Raw genomic sequence first — 18384 nt, 5'->3', positions numbered from 1 at the left:
AAAGCAGGCTGGTTGTTACTCAAAAGTAGCCCATTCACGGCCAAAACTAGCACACTAGCGTACCGGGAGGAAAATGGCTATCAAAATCGCTCTAAAAACGCGTACCAGGAGGTCAAAATCTGCTTCCAGGACCCGGGGGATTTCGCTTCAACCAGGGGACTAAAAAAACTCCCACGGCAGCAGTATGAAAGAAGCCTAATTCTGAGGGAAACCCGCGGATTTGGCAACATTGCTTCCATTTCTCAATGGCCTCATACTTAAATTTATAGACAAAAATATATACTATTTTGCTTTAAATCTCCCACTTAGTAATTACTGTGCTTTACTAAAGGCAGGATATAACAGCCCTTCAGAAAACCAACAGAATAACCAATGTAGCACTGTATAACACTAACTATATGTAAACACAATAAATTAATAGTAATAAAACTATGGAAACTACACTTTGTCAGTAACGCAGTAGATTCATACATACAGATTCAGATAAACAAACTGTCATACGTACATATATATACGTACATATGTGTAGACTATTTATTTTTATTAAACGACAAATATTTTGCTTTATAGAAGCTTTATAGACATTACATAAAACTAACAACGGTAGTGAAGAGCTTTGCATGGTTATAAACAAACAAACAGTTACTTCTCAAACATTTTATGCTAGTATTTTTTGTATAACTACAATTTTTATTATTTATTATTTTTATTTTTTAGAAACTATAGTTGAGCTATCCATGGTGTTACATTGGTTAATGTACAAACTGCATTTTGAAATAAAGAAAGAAATATTATAGTGAGTATATTAACTATTAAATCGTGTTGTGGAGTATACAGGCTCATCTAAAGTCTCTGCCGTCCGAAGAAAGACCGACATGCGAAGCAACTTTATTGTTCCCTCTCCCGCAGACAGTGGTCGCTGCACGGGCGGATTGGGATGGATTTATAGCAAGGGAAATCGCTGCGTTATGAATTTCATAAAATCTTCGCTTTTCAGCTGTGGACTGTACTCATTCGAAATCTTGCCAGATTTGTTTACTCACTCTCCTCTGTTAAACACGTAAGAACGGAAGAAGTGTACGATATTTAGAAGACATCTTGTTGTTTGTAAAGTAGGCCGCTCGGGCCTCGGAATTTCCTAACATTTTGCCCGGCATGGTGCGCTCGGCCCACCGGACACTCGCGGCATTTTACACCCGGTAAGACCCGATAGCACAGATCCAAACAGCGCGCGCTGCAACAAGTTCTTTTGTTTTACTATGGGTTGCATGTTCCCAACCTTCATATTTCATATTTTTACTACATTTGTGTTCAGATTAGTGAGTTTGCTCAGTAGCATATCGTTGTTGTATTGTAAACACAAAGATTAGGCAGATTCACGTAGTTAGACGTTGCCGAGTATGCTATGTTATTAGCAGCTAAGCTAGTTACTAGCTTTTACGGTTCAACAAACAGTTTTTTGCTATCGCAGAGCGAGTTGCTAAATCAAAAACATTTCTTTTTGAATGAACATCCAGTGGAGTCAATAAAATTAATTGTGCATTGCACACAATAGCTTTTATGCTTATTAGCATCGTCCAAGTGTAACGTTAAGTCAGCTATGCAGGTCTACACTATGTGAATTAACTATTAATACAAAGGTGAGTAGTTACTATTTATGTTATTACTTTGTTATTTACATGATTATGAATTACCTTTAAGGGGTCTCTTTCATAAATGTGCAGATTTTACAACTATAATGCATAAATGTGTATAAAAGTGTTGTGACTCTCATCTCAATACCAATCTAGCTCTAACCTAAGTAAACATATTAGGACCAGATTGCACTTTTTTTGTAAACATTTTGATCATAGAAATATATAATTAGAACATTTTCCGTGCTTTTGCCTTTATTGTAGAAAGTCTTGTGTTAGAATGAATAGGAAACTTGATTAGATTGAGTCAGTTGACACCATAATAAAGGCAGCAGGTGCATGGATGTTAAACTTCAGCTAACCAAATTAAGGGGTAACTGCTGGCTGATCCCATTGTTTTTTAGAGTTAAGAGTGCATACATATTATATTCATTGCAGTTTGTATATAGGAATGATCATTCTTCGTTTTTCTCAGCTAATTGTCCTCCACTCTGCCAACAGGTGCCGAACCATGGTATCACCCTAGTCCCTGGTTCGACTGCAGTGGTCGTAGTAGCGACGCATTTCTCATCTACGATTGACTGAGAGCTGTTGTCACTGCCAGCGTAGTTCGTATACGACACCCTGCTGTGAATACAGCAGTTTTTACAGCCGAACCTCTATAAAGTGAAGCTGACTGTCCACATAGGCAACTAAGTGAACTGTGCCCAAACCGAAGCAATATCATATAAAAAGACTTTTTTTACATTGACATATTTGGCCAGAGACTTTAGAATGGCATCTGTTCCTGTATACTGTCTGTGCCGTCTCCCTTACGATGTCACCCGGTTCATGATTGAGTGTGATGTTTGTCAGGACTGGTTTCATGGCAGGTGAGATTGCATCCAATTTAAATCATCTTTTGGTATATATGATGTTTTTGAATTGCGATTGTAATGTTTTTTTTTTCTTGTGTAGTTGTGTTGGTGTGGAGGAGGACAAAGCGGCAGATATTGACCTGTATCACTGTCCTAATTGTCAGGTGACACATGGACCCTCTGTCAGTAAGTCCTACGAATACTGTATACTGTATAATCTATATATATTGGTTATAGTTTTTGTTATCAGTCATTTTAGTTATTTTTTTATATACATCTGTGTATTTATTTTTATTATATTTTATTTATTTTAGTATGTCAGGTTAAATTAAAATAAGAATTGTTTTGCTTTGTTTTTTGTTTTTAGTTAATGCTTGCCTTATTTTGTTTCAATTAACAAAAATGTTTATGGGATTAATTTCAATTACAGTTTTAGTTAACCACATTAACTTGAACAGACTAATAATTAATCAAGTACAGCTAGTAATGAAAACAGACCATTTGCAACCTCATTGTACAACACAAACACAATGAAATCAGCTACTAAATCTAAACGCTTGTGTTAATTTATGAGTAACTCTTGTATTTGCTTCTTTCTCAGTGCGCAAACGACGGGGGGCTTTAAAGCACTCTGATGTTGGATTGGGGAGAGACTCGGGAAGGCCTGTGAAGACAGGCAGTGCTCAGTTTGTCAGGGAGCTACGCAGCCGCACTTTTCCCAGGTATGGTCACAGGACGATTTTTATTGTCAGGTCAAAATTAGGCCACTAGGTGACCATACTTTCTTAACCCAGATTCATTTAGGTCTGATCAGACTTTAAGGAATGATTCATACCATTCAGCTTAGGCTAGCAATCTGTGGTATTATTGGACTTTTAAAAATAGATATGTATAATGATTATGCTTGAAATGTATTGACATTTTATATGTATGTATTTAAGTGCTGATGAAGTCCTGCTGAAGCCGACTGGGGCCCAGCTTACGGTTGAGTTTCTAGAGGAACGCTCCTTCAGCGTCCCAGTCCTGGTCCTCAGGAAAGATGGTCTGGGCATGAATTTGCCCCCGTCGTCTTTCTCTGTAACAGATGTAGAGCATTATATTGGTAAATAACTCTTATCACCTCTGCATTACCATTCTATGCTACTTTTTGAGTAGTACACTACCAGTCAAAAGTTTTTGAACAGTAAGACTTTTAAGAAGTCTCTTCTGCTCACCAAGCTGCATTTATTTGATCCAAAGCAAGGATGCTTTAAATTGATCAAAAGTGATGATAAAGACAATTATAATGTGTTTCTTTTTCTCCAAGATTTCTATTTCAGATAAATAATGTTCCTTTGATCTTTCTATTCATCAAAGAACCTAGAAAAAATTATACTCCGCTGTTTTCAATGTAATAACAATAATAATAAATGTTTTTTGAGCAGCAAATCAACATATTAAAATGATTTCTGAAGGATGATGCTAAAAATTCAGCTTTGAAATCGCAGGAATAAATTACATTAAAAAATATTCAAATACAAAGCGGCTATTTTAAATAGTAAAACTATTACAAAATGTTACTGTTTTTGCTATATTTTGGATCAAATAAATGCAGGCTTGGTAAGCAGAAGACTTCTTTAAAAAACATTGAAAATCTTACTGTTCAAAAACATTTGACTGGTAGTATATGTTTGTGAAAAGTCTTTTAGATTAGAATGTAATGTTCTACTAATGCTTCGTAGGTGCTGAGAAGGAAATTGATGCGATTGATGTCAACCGCCAAGCAGACCTAAAAATGAAACTGGGAGAGTTTGTCGAGTACTACAACAGTCCAAACAGAGACCGAGTGCTCAATGTAATCAGCTTAGAGTTCTCAGACACCAGGTACTTTTTTTTAGGGATGTGCAAATTTACATCCACAAATGTCTATCGAACCTTCCATAAACCCTGGCCTTTTCTTACAGTCAGCCGCAAGCTAGAGTTTAGATCTGCTTGAGTCCTTGTACTACACTTTTTTTTTTCTTCTTCTTGAGAATCGGTTTCACTTAAATGTCTGTCACTATTTCTGTTACATCACAACTTTAAAGGTGTTCAAAGATGAAATATTTTAAAAGGATTTAACCTTCCAAACTCTCTCCTATTCTTTGTCCCCTCTTGTAGGTTGTCAAATCTGGTGGAGACACCAAAGATTGTGAGGAAGCTGTCATGGGTGGAGAACCTCTGGCCTGAGGAGTCTATTTTTGAGAGGCCTAATGTGCAGAAATACTGCCTGATGGGAGTGAAGGACAGTTACACAGACTTTCACATTGACTTTGGTGGAACCTCTGTGTGGTACCATGTTCTCCGGGTGAGTTGTTTTCTAGAATTCATATGCAGTGGAAATTACGCAAAGAATTTCTTAAGAAAGCATCACGCTTTGTCCTCCATTCTTTTTATACAACAGGGTGAGAAGATATTTTACCTCATTCGTCCCACCACTGCTAACCTGTCGCTTTTTGAACGCTGGAGTTCATCCTCCAATCAGAATGAGCTGTTTTTTGGGGACCAGGTAGACATGTGCTACAAGTGTTCACTCAAGCAAGGAAACACCCTCTTCATCCCAACAGGTATTGTTTCTGTTTCTGCCAGGATTAAGATGTGCTGGGATTCATTTAATTACAATTGGATTAATAATGGTGATTCTTTGTGTGATAATTGTTGCTGTCAGGGTGGATTCATGCTGTTTTGACACCGGTGGACTGTTTGGCATTTGGGGGAAATTTTCTACACAGCCTCAACATTGACATGCAGCTTCGGTGAGATGATGCTTCTGTTTGTCTCCTTGCTCTAAATACTATTGTGGGCTTTTTCATTGATCATCCCTTTATTTTTTTCTGTCAGAGCATATGAAATAGAAAAGCGACTGAGTACAGCAGACTTGTTCAAGTTTCCAAACTTTGAGACTGTGTGCTGGTATGTTGGCAAGCATCTGCTAGACACCTTCAGAGGTGAGGTTTCTCCTCATAAAGCAAATAGATTTTTTTACTGCTTATTTTTTGTTTTAGTACAATGTTTCATATACTTTATTTTTCTGTTTTTTCAATCCACCTTAGGTCTAAGAGAGAATCGACGGCATCCTGCCACATATTTGGTCCATGGAGCCAAAGCGCTTAATAATGCTTTTCGAGGCTGGACACGTAAGGAAGTAAGTTTAATTATGTTATATGTAGGACTGGTGATTAATATGCTATATGTGACCCTGGACCACAAAAGTTTTAAGTAGCACAGGTATATTTGTATAAATAGCCAAAAATACATTGTATGGGTCAAAATTATAGATTTTTCTTTTATGCCAAAAATCAGTAGGATATGACGTAAAGATCATGTTCAAATAAAATATTTTGTAAATTTTCTGCCGTAAATAAATCAAAACCTAACTTTTAGTAATATGATTAGTAATATGCATTGCTAAGAACTTCATTTGGACAACTTTAAAGGTAATTTTCTCAATATTAAGATTTTTTTTGCACCCTCTGATTCCAGATTTTCTAATAAGTTGTATCTCAGCCAAATATTATTCTACCCTATAGACGGTTTCATCGGGCGCACGCGCCTGGACCTAAGTTAACTTCCGGTCTGTGTTTGTTTATCTGTCTGGTTCGTGTCGCGGGCTACAAACGCAGCTAATAATGAGTAATGAAGTTGGTCTCAGGTTATTGTGCTGTGGTATGTGTTTCCCAAACATTTATTTATTTGTGGCGACCTGCCACGATATAAAAACCGACTGATTTTCCAATTGGAAATTGGAATTAATAGACTAATTAATTAATCTGTTAATAGACTTCGTTGAATAAACGTAATACACGTTTAAAAATCAAACCCAGGCGTGGGTGTTTTTATATCACTGTATTTCTGAAGAAAGGCTGTCTTTAGAAAATGTCATTTTCATTTCATCCTGCATAAGGCAGCGTTTTTAAATTAAGAGCTGCTTTGTCTATAGCCGTTACCGGGAAACCTCGTTTCCCGTGCTTAAAGCACCTCCTACTGGGAAGTAATGAGTTTGCATTTTGAAATAAATCAGTCTAATTTACGCAGCCAACATATTTCGTTTGTTATTAAAAAATTATCTACTCTAGAAGGACTTAGCTGTTGTTATTGATTCTATTTGGATGTCTACCGGAAGTTCAGTTTGGGCCACAAAAGCGCTCATGCGCAGTAACGTTTGTTTATGTTGTTGCCGTTGAAACCGTCTATAGAACAATGCATCAATAAAAAGCTTTATTTAGCTTTCGGATGATATATAAATCTCAATTACAAAACATTTACCCTTATGACTGGTTTTGTGATCTAGGGGCACATATGTTACATACCAATGATACATTCACAAAACATTTAGTTAATTTTCATTTCCTTGAATCAGTTTCAGTTAGTTGATTCAAAACTCTGTTTCAATAATTAATTTGCATCATTGTAAAATGTTCACCTCATGTAAATATATGTTGGTAAGTATTGGATCAAATAATAAAAATAATTAAATATATTTCCTATTATTTATTAAAAAAAAACAACTGTAATTTATTATACATTAATTACTGTGTAATTGGTTTGATTGAAATGTTTCTACTATTATTGTTTAAAAAACAACAACACCCTTTTAAATGTTAGATTTATATTGAATTTTGTCAAAAGGATAAAGATCATAGAAGAATCAGAGCTGTCATCTTTCTTGAATTACATGCTAAAGATTTCAAATATTTGTCTTCCCATCTATTTACCTATCTTTCTTTTTCCAGTCCCTGGCTGATCATGAACATGAGATACCAGAGACTATAAAGACCCAGCAGCTAGTGAAGGATCTGGCTAAGGAGATACGCCTGGTTGAAGTAAGAGTAGCTCTGTCTTGGATTTTCATGAAAAAAAAAAAAAAATCTATTGATTTTTGTCTTGCATCTGATTTTTGTGTCTCTTTTGTAGGATATCTTCCAGCAGAATATCGGCAGGAGTGGGACACCTTTTGGTGGCTCTCAAGGTCTTCCCTCTCCTCACCCTAAAGCTCCATTAAACACATCCCTCGCTTTTGGCCAGCACCCTGGTAAAAAGAGAGGCCCCAAACCGAAGGATGGATTTGGAGGAGTGGGTGTAGGCCCTCCAGGAGCTAAGAAAAAGAGCCAGAAAGGCAAAGAGATCAAAACAGAAGCCGGAGAGCTGGACCTGCTAGAGATTCATACTAAACACACGCTCAAGAAGTTCCAGCCAGGGTGCAAAGTAAAAAAGAGCAAGGTAGAATTTACAATACATTTATTGACAGTTATTATGTTTAAATTATTGTTCAAAAGTTTGGGGTCAGTAAGAGTGTTTTGTTTTAAAGAATGTAATACTTTTATTCAGAAGCCATGTATCCAGTTGATCAAAATTGACAGTAACGACATCTTTGTTACAAAAGATTTCTAATGTCACTTTTTTCTGACTTTCTACTAATGTTAATTTCGTCAGACGAGACGAGACGAAATATGTTCGTCAACGACCTTTTTTTTCATGACTAAGACGAGACGATGGCAAGACTGCACCACTGTCCAAAAATGCTGACTAAGACTAAATTAACATGCCTTATTGTTGACGAAAAAAGACGAGACGAAGATGTTTTGCATAAAATAAAAACTAAGATAAAATCTCTCTTCATTTTCGTCTACAATCGTCTCTGCTTTTTCATCAGCTGTTACGGCTTTAAAATATTCAAACTGGCTGGCGCTGAGCCAGAGACGGACGAGCTCTGCGCTTGTCATATAATCACAACTATGCAGTGTTTTTAACCACATAATGCTTATTTTAGGTTTCAGACATTTAAATACACATAAGTACTAGTAAAAGAATAACATTTAGAGTTTGTAAAATACACACATAGGTCTATGGAAGCAGCAAATAACAATCTATTCAAATATAATTTGCCGATGTGTTTTATTCATATCACATACACATAGGCTAAGTAACTAAAAAGTTCACTCTATTCCTCTTCTAGTTCACCAGCCACCTACTTGCATGTATTTCGGGAGAAACGGATGAATGTATATGTGCTGTAAATACGGCTGACAGGACTCTCTGAACAGCAGCGCGAACAAACATGGCCGCGCCCATCTCACGTTACAGATTACGATCCAGATCATTTATATAGGGTTTTAAACGACGAAACATACTAATTCACACATATTTGTGAATCGGAATATTAGATAGTTCATGGCATGGTAAGCAAGTGTGTGAGTATTCTGGATAAAAAAGGAAAAACGAAATAAAAGCGATCTATCTGTCATACAGTGTTATTGTGTCTGTGTTGTGTCACGTGACAAGCTTGATGCGTTGCCATGGAAACAATAAGGACGAACGTTCTAAAATAACGGTCGCTTAAAAAAACTCACTCTCAGGGGTCCGCTAGAATATTTTAAACTCACCACTGAAAGGGTTAATCATTTGTGAATGTGTCTCCTAAATCAGAAATTGAAAACCAGACACGTTTAACATTTGCATTCAACAAAAATCATTCAACAAGTGTATTTTGTCAGGTAATTATGACATTTAACCAATGTTTGAGATATGTGAAACACTTTTTTTTACTGAAATGTGTATCAGTAATAATCTCAGTAATAATGTGTTATTTTAAAAAAAGACTACAATTTTTTGACTAAACCTAGACTAAAATATATTGAGTTCTTTTTTGACTAAAACTAGACTAAAATTAAAAGACTTTTAGTCGACTGAAACTTGACTAAGATACCTTGAGTTTTTTTTTTGACTAAAACTAGACTAAAATGACGAGACTTTTAGTCGACTAAAACTTGACTAACAAAAAAAGATATGTGAATGACTAAATATGACTAAAACTAACAAGGACATTTGGCACAAGACTAAGACTAAGACTAAATTAAAAATAGGTGACGAAATTAACACTACTTTCTACTCAAAGAATCCTGAAAAAATGTTTAATTGTTTCCATACTGAGCAGCACAACAGTTTTCAACATTGACAGTATAGAGAATATTATCTTGAGCACCAAATCAGCATATTAGAATAATTTCAGAAGGATTATGTGACACTGAAGACTGGAGTAATGAAAATTCAGCTTTGTCAGGAATAAACTATAAAGAAAAAAAATATATATACCAAAATAGAAAAGTTATTTAAAATCATAATAATAACATAACTGTTTAATTGTAATTAATAAAATAAATGCATGTTTCTATTAATTTGTTTTATTTATTTATTATAAATTTGTTTAAAAAATGTTTATATAAACAAAAAATATTTTGTAACTAAACCTGAAAAACTGTTACATTTAGGTTGTACTTTTTCCTTATATCATCATTCTAAAGAACATAATTTGTCTTTCCAGCTTGAGCTGCCTGATGACTGTCTAGATGATTTTGAAGAGAAGATCAACAAGAGCAAGCTTAAGCTTGTGCTGACTAATGGAAAAATACAAGGGTAAAACTGTTATTTTCACCCATTTCCCTGACAAGAGAGTTTTCGAAGTTACATAATAACACTCATTTTTAATACCTCCTCTTCTTCTCTTTTAGGAAGAAGGGTCGTGCTGGCAGTGCAAATGGAGCCGGGAGTTCACTTCAACAGTTCCAGCCCCACATGGCTACTTTGTCTGACTTTGATTCAGAAGACGAACTTCAGATCGACGAAACCCCTCCACCTCGCCGTAGACCATCTCTACCTAGCAAGAAGAAATTAGCAGGTAAAAGATTTCTCCCATTTTTTTTTTTTCATTCTAGCATGATTTCTTTGTTTATGCATGATTTACTCACCCTTATATCATTCCAAACCTCTAAGACACATTTTTAAATTTAATAACATTAAATTGGTACAAACTAATACTTGGCTTAATGGTCTCATTAAGGTCTACCAAGGAAACTACCTCGGGCCAAACCATGCAGTGACCCCCACAGAATCCGTGAGCCAGGAGAAGTGGACTTTGATATTGAGGTATGCAAGTCTCTCTTAGACAGTTTTAGATTCCTCTTTAGTTGTCTGGTTGTCACCAATTGCATATATTGTTGTTAAATAGGAGGATTACACCACAGATGAGGAGATGCTCACAGTGCAGGGTGTGAAAGGCGGAGCAGGTGGGATTTTAGACTTGCTCAAGGCAAGCAAACAGGTGGCGGGTCTCGATTCTGCACTGAGGTACTTCACGCTAACTTTTTATGCTACATGCTAGGGATGGTTCGATACATGTATCGGTACCGTTCGGTTCTCGGACAAATTCCAAATGGAAGTGATTATCCCTATCACCTTTGTGGGGGACTTAGGGCACGTGCATGTCATAATGTAGTCGTTTGCAATGCACTTGGCGAAGGGAGCGATGTAATTTCCTTATAATTATCTTCAGCTGGGATGTTTACGTGACAACACAGCATGGTCTCTGTCAGCAGATGTCGCTGTTTTAATGTCATTAATGTCTTTTTACTGTTAGCATAACTAAGCGAATCTGCTTAGTGCTGACAGACACGGGTGTGTTCGACTTGAAGCGGCGCTGCAGCGACCGATCTGTGTATGACATCAAAATACTGCGAAAGCGCTTGACAGCTGATGGTTCCATATTCTCGTTATAATCACTCTCGTGTTGCTCTGATGTCATAAACCGATCGGTGCCTGCAGTGCCGCTTCAAGTCAAACACACCCGTGTCTTCGCTTAGTCCCCTCACAAAGGTGATAGGGATGATCACTTCCACTTGGAATTTGTCCGAGAACCGAACGGTACCGATACACGTATCGAACCATTCCTACTACATGCTGATCATTATTAGCCTTTTTCTCATAGTAAAATATGTAGTTATGTACTTGCTGTTATACTCAATTCTATTGATTTTTCTTCTTATCATCAAGTGAGGAAGCACCAGCCTCCCCAAGCACTCGTGATGCTATCCAGGGCATGCTTTCAATGGCCAACCCTCCATCTTCCTCCTCCTCTTCCTCCTCCTCGTCTCCTCTATCCATCTCTGGAGGAGGTGAGATGCTGGGGCTTATGAAGGAGAAAGGAGGAAGAGCTGGGTGGGTAAGTGGAGTCAAAAAGAGTGAGAAAAAGACCACATTTCAGAGGCCAGGAAAACGGCCTATCAAACGTCCAGCACGGCACCTAAGTGATGAGGAAAGCTTGGATGAACAGGAGACCCTGGGTACCTGTTTTAAAGACTCTGATTATGGTGAGTTCACGGTTGCAAACATACTTAGCAAAGGAAAAACTGTGAGTCACAGTGGTTTTGTTTAAAGAAGAATTTCCACCTTCTTCTCCAGTGTATCCATCGCTAGAGTCTGACGAGGAGGATCACATAAGCAAGTCCAAAATGAAAAGAAAGCGAAACTGGGATGATACACCCTGGAGTCCTAAAGGTAACTGCATCTATAATTTATGCTTTTGTAGCATTTTATTTTGAAACAGATCTAAACATCATGTCTACACACGTCCTCAGCCCGCGTGACCCCTACACTGCCCAAGCAGGAGCGACCGGTGAGAGAGGGTGCAAGGGTGGCTTCTGTAGAAACTGGGCTTGCAGCTGCTGCTGCCAAACTGGCTCAACAGGTGAGCTTCTGTCCAGAATGTCTTTAGATGTGGATCATTACATACTGTTACTTTGGGTGTGCACCTTTTAAAGGATTTGTTTACTTCCAGAATAAAAATTTCCTGACAAATTACACACCCTTATATCATCCAAGATGTTCATGTCTTCAGTCAAGAAGAATTTTTTTATTTTTTTTTAGTTTTTGAAAGCATTCCTGGATTTTTCTCCATATAGTGGACTTCAATGGTGGCCAACAGGTTGAAGGTCCAAATTGCAGTTTCAATGCCTTCAAAGGGCTCTACATGAGTCATAAGCATCTTATCTAGTCAAACAATCGCTAATGTGTATACTTTTTAACCACAAAAGCATGTATGTGTGGTTAGTTCTTAGTCTGTGTACTTTAGTTCAAAAAGGTATTGTAGGGTAGGGTAGGGCGAAAAACTCATCTCATTTTCTCCTCCAACTTCTAAAACGGCCAACATCTTTGTTTTACTTTGTAAAGGGTGTTTGACTTTCTTTGCATGTTTGCTTTTGTAAACACTGGGTCGGTACTTCCGCCTATGTTACGCATTCATGATTACGTAACGCGTGAGGTCGAGCTAGTGCAAGACAAGCATTTGTGGTCAAAAAGTATATAGTTTTTTTTTTAATTTTGGAAATGGCTGATTGTTTTGCTAGATAAGACCCTTATTACTTTGCTGGGATCGTGTAGAGCCCTTTGAAGCTGTATTGAAACTGCAATTTGGACCTTTAACCTGTTGGCCACCATTAAAGCCTATTATATGGACAAGAATCCTGGAATGACATGGGAATCTTCAATGACATGGGATTTTCAGGAATTTTCATTCTGGAAGTGAACCTTTTCTTTCAATGACATTTTTATCAGTAATTTGTTTAACAAGATTATAACTGAGCTAAATATGTTACTTTCATATCAGGAGCAGCAGAAAACCATAACCAAGAGAAAATACACCAAGAAGAAGGTTCCTCAAGAGAAAGTACATTCTGCAGCTGTCCAACTTCAGCGCCAGCCGGACTCTGCGCCCGTGTCTCCTCCTCTGCCCTCTGAGCCTCCTGTGGACTGCATAGTTGAGGAAAGGAGAGTGGAGGTGTACTCTGCCAGCCTTCTGGACCACGAGTACACAGCAGGACCAGGCCCGTTCAGCCCAGGCGGCCCAAGAGGAAGTGGCGCCATGGCCCCTGGCGTGTTCCTCACGTCAAGACGCCCCTCACTCTCTCCCCAAAACAGCAGTAGCTACTCTGCCCCCTCACCTGGAGGGCTGGCGACTTCAACGTCAGCAGGAGTGTGTCAAGGTGACTAGAATTACCATACATTACATTTTGAAGTCCCCATGATATCAAAATTAAAGTTTTATGGCTTTTAGTATAAAATATGTTAGCCTAAAGCTTACCTATAACAGTGGTTCTCAACTCCAGTCCTCGAGGCCCACTGCTCTGCACATATTGTATGTTTCTGAATCTGACACACTCAGTTCAGTTCATGGATCTTTTTCCTAACGAGCTGATGATCTGAATTGGGTGTGTTAAATGAGGGAGACATACAAAATGTGCAGAGGACTAGAGTTGAGAACCACTGATCTATAAGCTACTGTGCTCCATATTTAGAAATTCCAAATTAGAAAATATGAGCATTTAAAACTTACAGTCTCTAAGCCAATATGGATCAACGATTTTTATGACATCACCCTGCACTTCAGCTTCTCATCAAACTTTCTCTCCAATCAAATGCTCTCTAGAATCCATCCTACCCCCTACACCATAAGTAGATATTAAAGCTGCAGCTGAAATCGGTCACTTATAGACAGAATTTGTATTTTCTGTATAGTGAATGGCACATAGTGCACTATATAGGGGATAGGGAATGATTCAGACAGTGTACATTTGCTTTTCATTGGGGTGAATAAAGGCACGAGTTGGCACAGACCAAAAAAAAAAACATCGAACCCATTTAATTTCTACACAGAATGCTACATTTTATAGAGATTTGGATGAGATTGTGACTGACATATGCTGTCAAATTCGTCTTTACTGAGCTCAGTGACTCTTGACTAAGCGGTGATGTAAACAAAATGCTATTGGCTATTAAAAAAATAGCCTTCCTGTTTCAGTTGAAACTTCATCAACAAAAAATAACACTGTATGTTTCAGAACACTTCAGTGGAACTTTAAAGATTAAGCGTTTGGAATCACACTAACATTTTTTTTCACTTTTCTTTCTTACAGCAAAGCGTCCAAAGAAAGGACTTGCTACAGCTAAACAGAGACTGGGAAAGATTCTGAAAATACATCGAAATGGCAAGCTTCTCCTGTAGTTCGATAATTTGGAAAGGAGACTGCAGGGAACAATAGATGAGGAGAAAATGAATAAGGAAGGAGGACCTGAATGATTTTGGTGTTAATTTATGTGACTGTTTTATGTTTAATGTTCTGCTTGCCTGGTTTTTTTATTTCCTTCACCTGGACAAAAAGCGAAAAGAACGGTAACTTGCTGTGAGAAAATTCAATTGAAATCCATTTAGCATGGTGATTTAGAATAGAAATTCTATTTGAAAGCAAATAGAGCTAAACAGATTCATTAATGGAGTGCTGACTGTATTGCTAACAGTTTTTCCATCATTTTTTCAGCTACATGTACACTCCCCTTAAACCCTGTTTGTTTAATAGTTATTGATTTTTAGTTAACATTGTATATTTCTAGAAAAGGAAAAAAAGCTGAATGCTGAGGAGCACTTGATGTTAGATCAAATTGCCTAAAGCCATTGCAAACAAAAAAATACTTTGTTCAGAAGATCTCCAACTGGTTAAGTGGAGAAAAATTGACTTTCTAAAAAATAGAATTGAGGTTGTTGTTGTTTGTCTCATGGATTAGAGGAGATCCAATTCTTTAGTCATCACCTCAGCAATTGGCTATTAGTCCCGAATCTCCTCCTGAAGCCATGCATATTGTTTGTTTACATGCTTCATTTAGTATCTGTTCATATCAAATTATGTTATACCATAGAAGGCAATTTGATACACAATTGACCGTAATTGCTGTAGATGAAGTCCTGTAGTAATGTCTCTTTGCTTGTTAAAATGTTTTTACTGTAGTGTACTAACACATTTTTATCAACAAATGTATTTTAGATGTGTATATACTTTACGTTCGTCTTGTTTTGTTCGTTTTTGTTTGTTTTCCACTTAGCATGGGCAGCGTAATGTCCTGCCACCATTTGGCCAGGGTTGTTTTTCCCATCTATGTTTAATTGTAGAGGTCGAGTTCAGTGGTGGGCACATTTTAGTAATTGTAAAGAACACAGAAATTGACTTTAGAGCAGTTTGAGATCATATGGGTGATTCTGTAGGTTCAGTGTACATATTTGATGTTTTATTATGTTTTTATTATTATTAACTTGGTTTCTTTAGAAATTGCATTGGAATCTTTCTCGACACACCTTGTACAAAAATACATGTTTTGGGTAACAGCATAAGAGTTGTTTAGTCAGTTTTATTTGTATAGGATAATTATGCTGTTATTTTTCATTGAAGCTTATGATATTAGCAATGTGATGAAGTTAATGTATTCTATTGCTATTTCAATGTTATTGTTCATTTAATTTCTTCCCCCCACTTATCAATAATATTAATTTTAATGTCAATATACTTAAGTTTTGCTTTTTTATATATATAATACTCCATTCTAGAAGAGTTAAATGTAACATTTTCTTGTAATTTTATGTAATGGCAACAATATTTTTTTAGTCTTTTCTTTTGACCATGTCTGTAATCAGCACCAAAAATATTGATAAATCAGTGGGCCAGTGTAAATATTATTTTACAGGTTTTTTTTTTTTCTAAAAATGTTTGATCTTCACCCTGCTGAACTGTCATCATGCCATCCAAATGTAATTAGAAACTTGTTTTGAGGTTTGTAGAAATTAGTTTTGAATGTGAAGTAACAGAAGACAGTTTTTGGAATATTCTGGTATTATAAACTATTATTTTTAGACATTATTTTCAGATGATTCTGAAATTTAAAAGGCCATTTCTGTAATATTTTGAGTTTTTTTGTCCATTTATTTGATGTGTCGTCTTCTTCACATCGTGTTGCTACTTCGCTCATATTTTACTAAACATCTGTGCCTTCAGTCCCAAACATAGCAACCTCTCCTACAAATACTGTGCATATGTGCACGTTTTTTGATACTAGAACTAGATTTAGTTTAATGGCATCTCTTGTCTATTCAGGATTCTGGAAATTGACAGTGAAATGATGTGAAGCAAGATGTGCAACACAAAAAGTGTTCAAAAACCTCAAAATATCTGAGGATTGACTTTTAAATATGTTCTTATTAAAACTTACATTTACTTAAGTTATTCTCTTCTTCATCACCTGAAGTTAATTGTGTGCATTTAGGATTTATTTATCTTTTAACCATTTTCTTGTCTGTTGAAGTTTATTTTGAACAGTTAATGTTGATCACACAGTTCCTCTCAGGGTTTATTTTGTATCTAATATCATTTTGATAGAATCGTTTAAAAAGAGCAACAGTAGTGTTAGGAGTTCACATTCAGGACCACTTAAAAACCAAGTCAAATTTGAACCCATTCAAGTAATATTTATAATTGGACGTTGTCTTTTGCTATTGTCACCACTTTTTGGTTTTTGAAACGGCTTGAGCAGATTTTTCCAAATGACCTCTATTAAAAGATATTTTTAAAAATTGTTTGCATTTTGTCATTATACGCCTATTGTCATATTTAACCGCGAAAACGCTGCTTTGGAATGGACAGCACAAACGGAATTAGTCATGTGATTTAAAGCCGCATCTCTGTTGCCATAGTAGTATCAATGACCGTCAGCGATTGGCTGACGCCATTTCTCCGTCAGCCAGTCAAAATGCGCGCTTTTTACAAACTACTCCGGAAGTCACCGCGGTAATGTTGTTTTCTACAGCCGAGCCTGGGCTTGTTGAGACTGGCTTGGTGTGGAAAGTCCTGTCGCTTAAAAACAACATAAAAACCTGCAGTTTTTGGATATTCCTAAAGCTCAGGTGTCGGTAAGTATGTGTGGGTTAGTAAAATATATACCTGCCGTCTTATTTTCACTGAATATAATTTTATACAACTAAGTTCGAGAGCTTGCGTATTTGTCGTTTACTGACGCTGTACACTGCTATAGTTATATAGTAGTATCGTTTTTTAATCACTGAGCGAACATTTCTTCGTTATGGAACGTTTTGCGAACGTTTTGTTTATAGGCACTGAAGCCCTCTCGAGATGGCGTCCTCTAACCCCCTGAGACCCCAGAACAGAAGTCAGCAGGATCAAGCAGGGTGAGTGAACTTACCATGAATATTTATATCATCAGCCTTCTGCTCCTTAACAATGCACAAGTCTCAGTCTCACCTCCTTAACTGATATAAATTAAGCATTTGACAGTAACTAATCAGAATGGCATTGTTATATTAATGTTAATTTTGTTTTGAGCAATTTTAGGTACCCCCTACCACACCTGTGAAGAAATATTAGTTCCACGTTACACAAATAAATAAATAATGTAAAATGGAACAAAAACATTTTGCATTGTAACATTGATTTTAGGACATTTAAACACATATTGGCCTCTAATTGTAATTAATGTAATGAATATAGTATCTTCTCATAGCTTACAATTTCATTAATCATCTGTTTTGTAATTAGAAAAAAATATTATAAATGTCAAGATATCAATGTCACAAAAATAAATAATTATATAATGACAAATATTTAAAAATTTGAGTTTTGTAACTTTTTTTCAGGAAAATTAAACACATTCTACCTTCTAGTTTGCATTACTGTAATGGATCTAATATCGCCATGCTCAGTTTTTAGTCTAATTCATTAGTCATTTGTTTTGTAATTTAAAAAAAATAATGATAAAAAAAGTCAAGATATGTCAGTGTCACAAAAAAATAAAAATAAATAAAACAATGACAAATATTTAAAAATATCAGAGTTTTGTAACTTTTTTTCAGGAAAATTAAACACATTCTACCTTCTAGTTTGCATTACTGTAATGGATCTAATATCGCCTTGCTCAATTTTTAGTCTAATTCATTAGTCCTTTGTTTTGTAATTAAAAAAAGTAAAGTAAAGATATGTCCATACCACAAAAGATAAAAACAATAAATAATTAAAATAATGAAAAATATTTAAAAATACCGGATTTTTGTATTCAAAACTCTTTAAAAAAAAAGTCAAGACCACAAAAAACAATAAATAAATAAAATAATGACAAATATTAAAAAATAGAGTTTTGTCATTTTTTTTTTTTTTTTAGGAAAATTAAACGCATTTTACCCTCTAATTTGCATTACTGTAATGGATCTGGTA

The 18384-nt window shown here is 36.2% G+C and overlaps 2 protein-coding genes across 2 annotated transcripts in view; both read left to right on the top strand.

Moving 5' to 3' along the window:
- The first annotated feature begins 930 nt into the window (after window positions 1-930).
- phf8 (PHD finger protein 8) lies at window positions 931-15668 on the top strand. Its single transcript, XM_073823162.1, has 22 exons — window positions 931-1199; window positions 2136-2506; window positions 2592-2677; window positions 3093-3213; window positions 3433-3593; window positions 4213-4354; window positions 4631-4817; window positions 4914-5076; window positions 5178-5265; window positions 5351-5457; window positions 5563-5654; window positions 7243-7332; window positions 7424-7729; window positions 9831-9922; window positions 10018-10184; window positions 10347-10432; window positions 10515-10633; window positions 11336-11652; window positions 11744-11839; window positions 11920-12029; window positions 12948-13323; window positions 14254-15668. Exons 2-22 carry the CDS (start codon window positions 2409-2411, stop codon window positions 14340-14342), a joined length of 3093 nt encoding a protein of 1030 aa, XP_073679263.1. The 5' UTR covers window positions 931-1199; window positions 2136-2408; the 3' UTR covers window positions 14343-15668.
- Window positions 15669-16975: 1307 nt separating this feature from the next.
- Window positions 16976-18384, top strand: part of LOC141290589 (uncharacterized) — a 7955-nt gene continuing 6546 nt past the window's right edge. The window contains exons 1-2 of the mRNA XM_073822705.1: window positions 16976-17069; window positions 17271-17345. Of these exons, the coding sequence (XP_073678806.1) occupies window positions 17290-17345 (56 nt within the window). The 5' untranslated portion in view covers window positions 16976-17069; window positions 17271-17289. The remainder of the gene's footprint in view (window positions 17070-17270; window positions 17346-18384) is intronic.

This window comes from Garra rufa, chromosome 18 (assembly GCF_049309525.1).
Source record: "Garra rufa chromosome 18, GarRuf1.0, whole genome shotgun sequence".
Taxonomy (NCBI): domain Eukaryota; kingdom Metazoa; phylum Chordata; class Actinopteri; order Cypriniformes; family Cyprinidae; genus Garra; species Garra rufa.
Note: the sequence above shows the minus strand (reverse complement) of the source record. Positions and strands in the feature narration are given on the sequence as shown.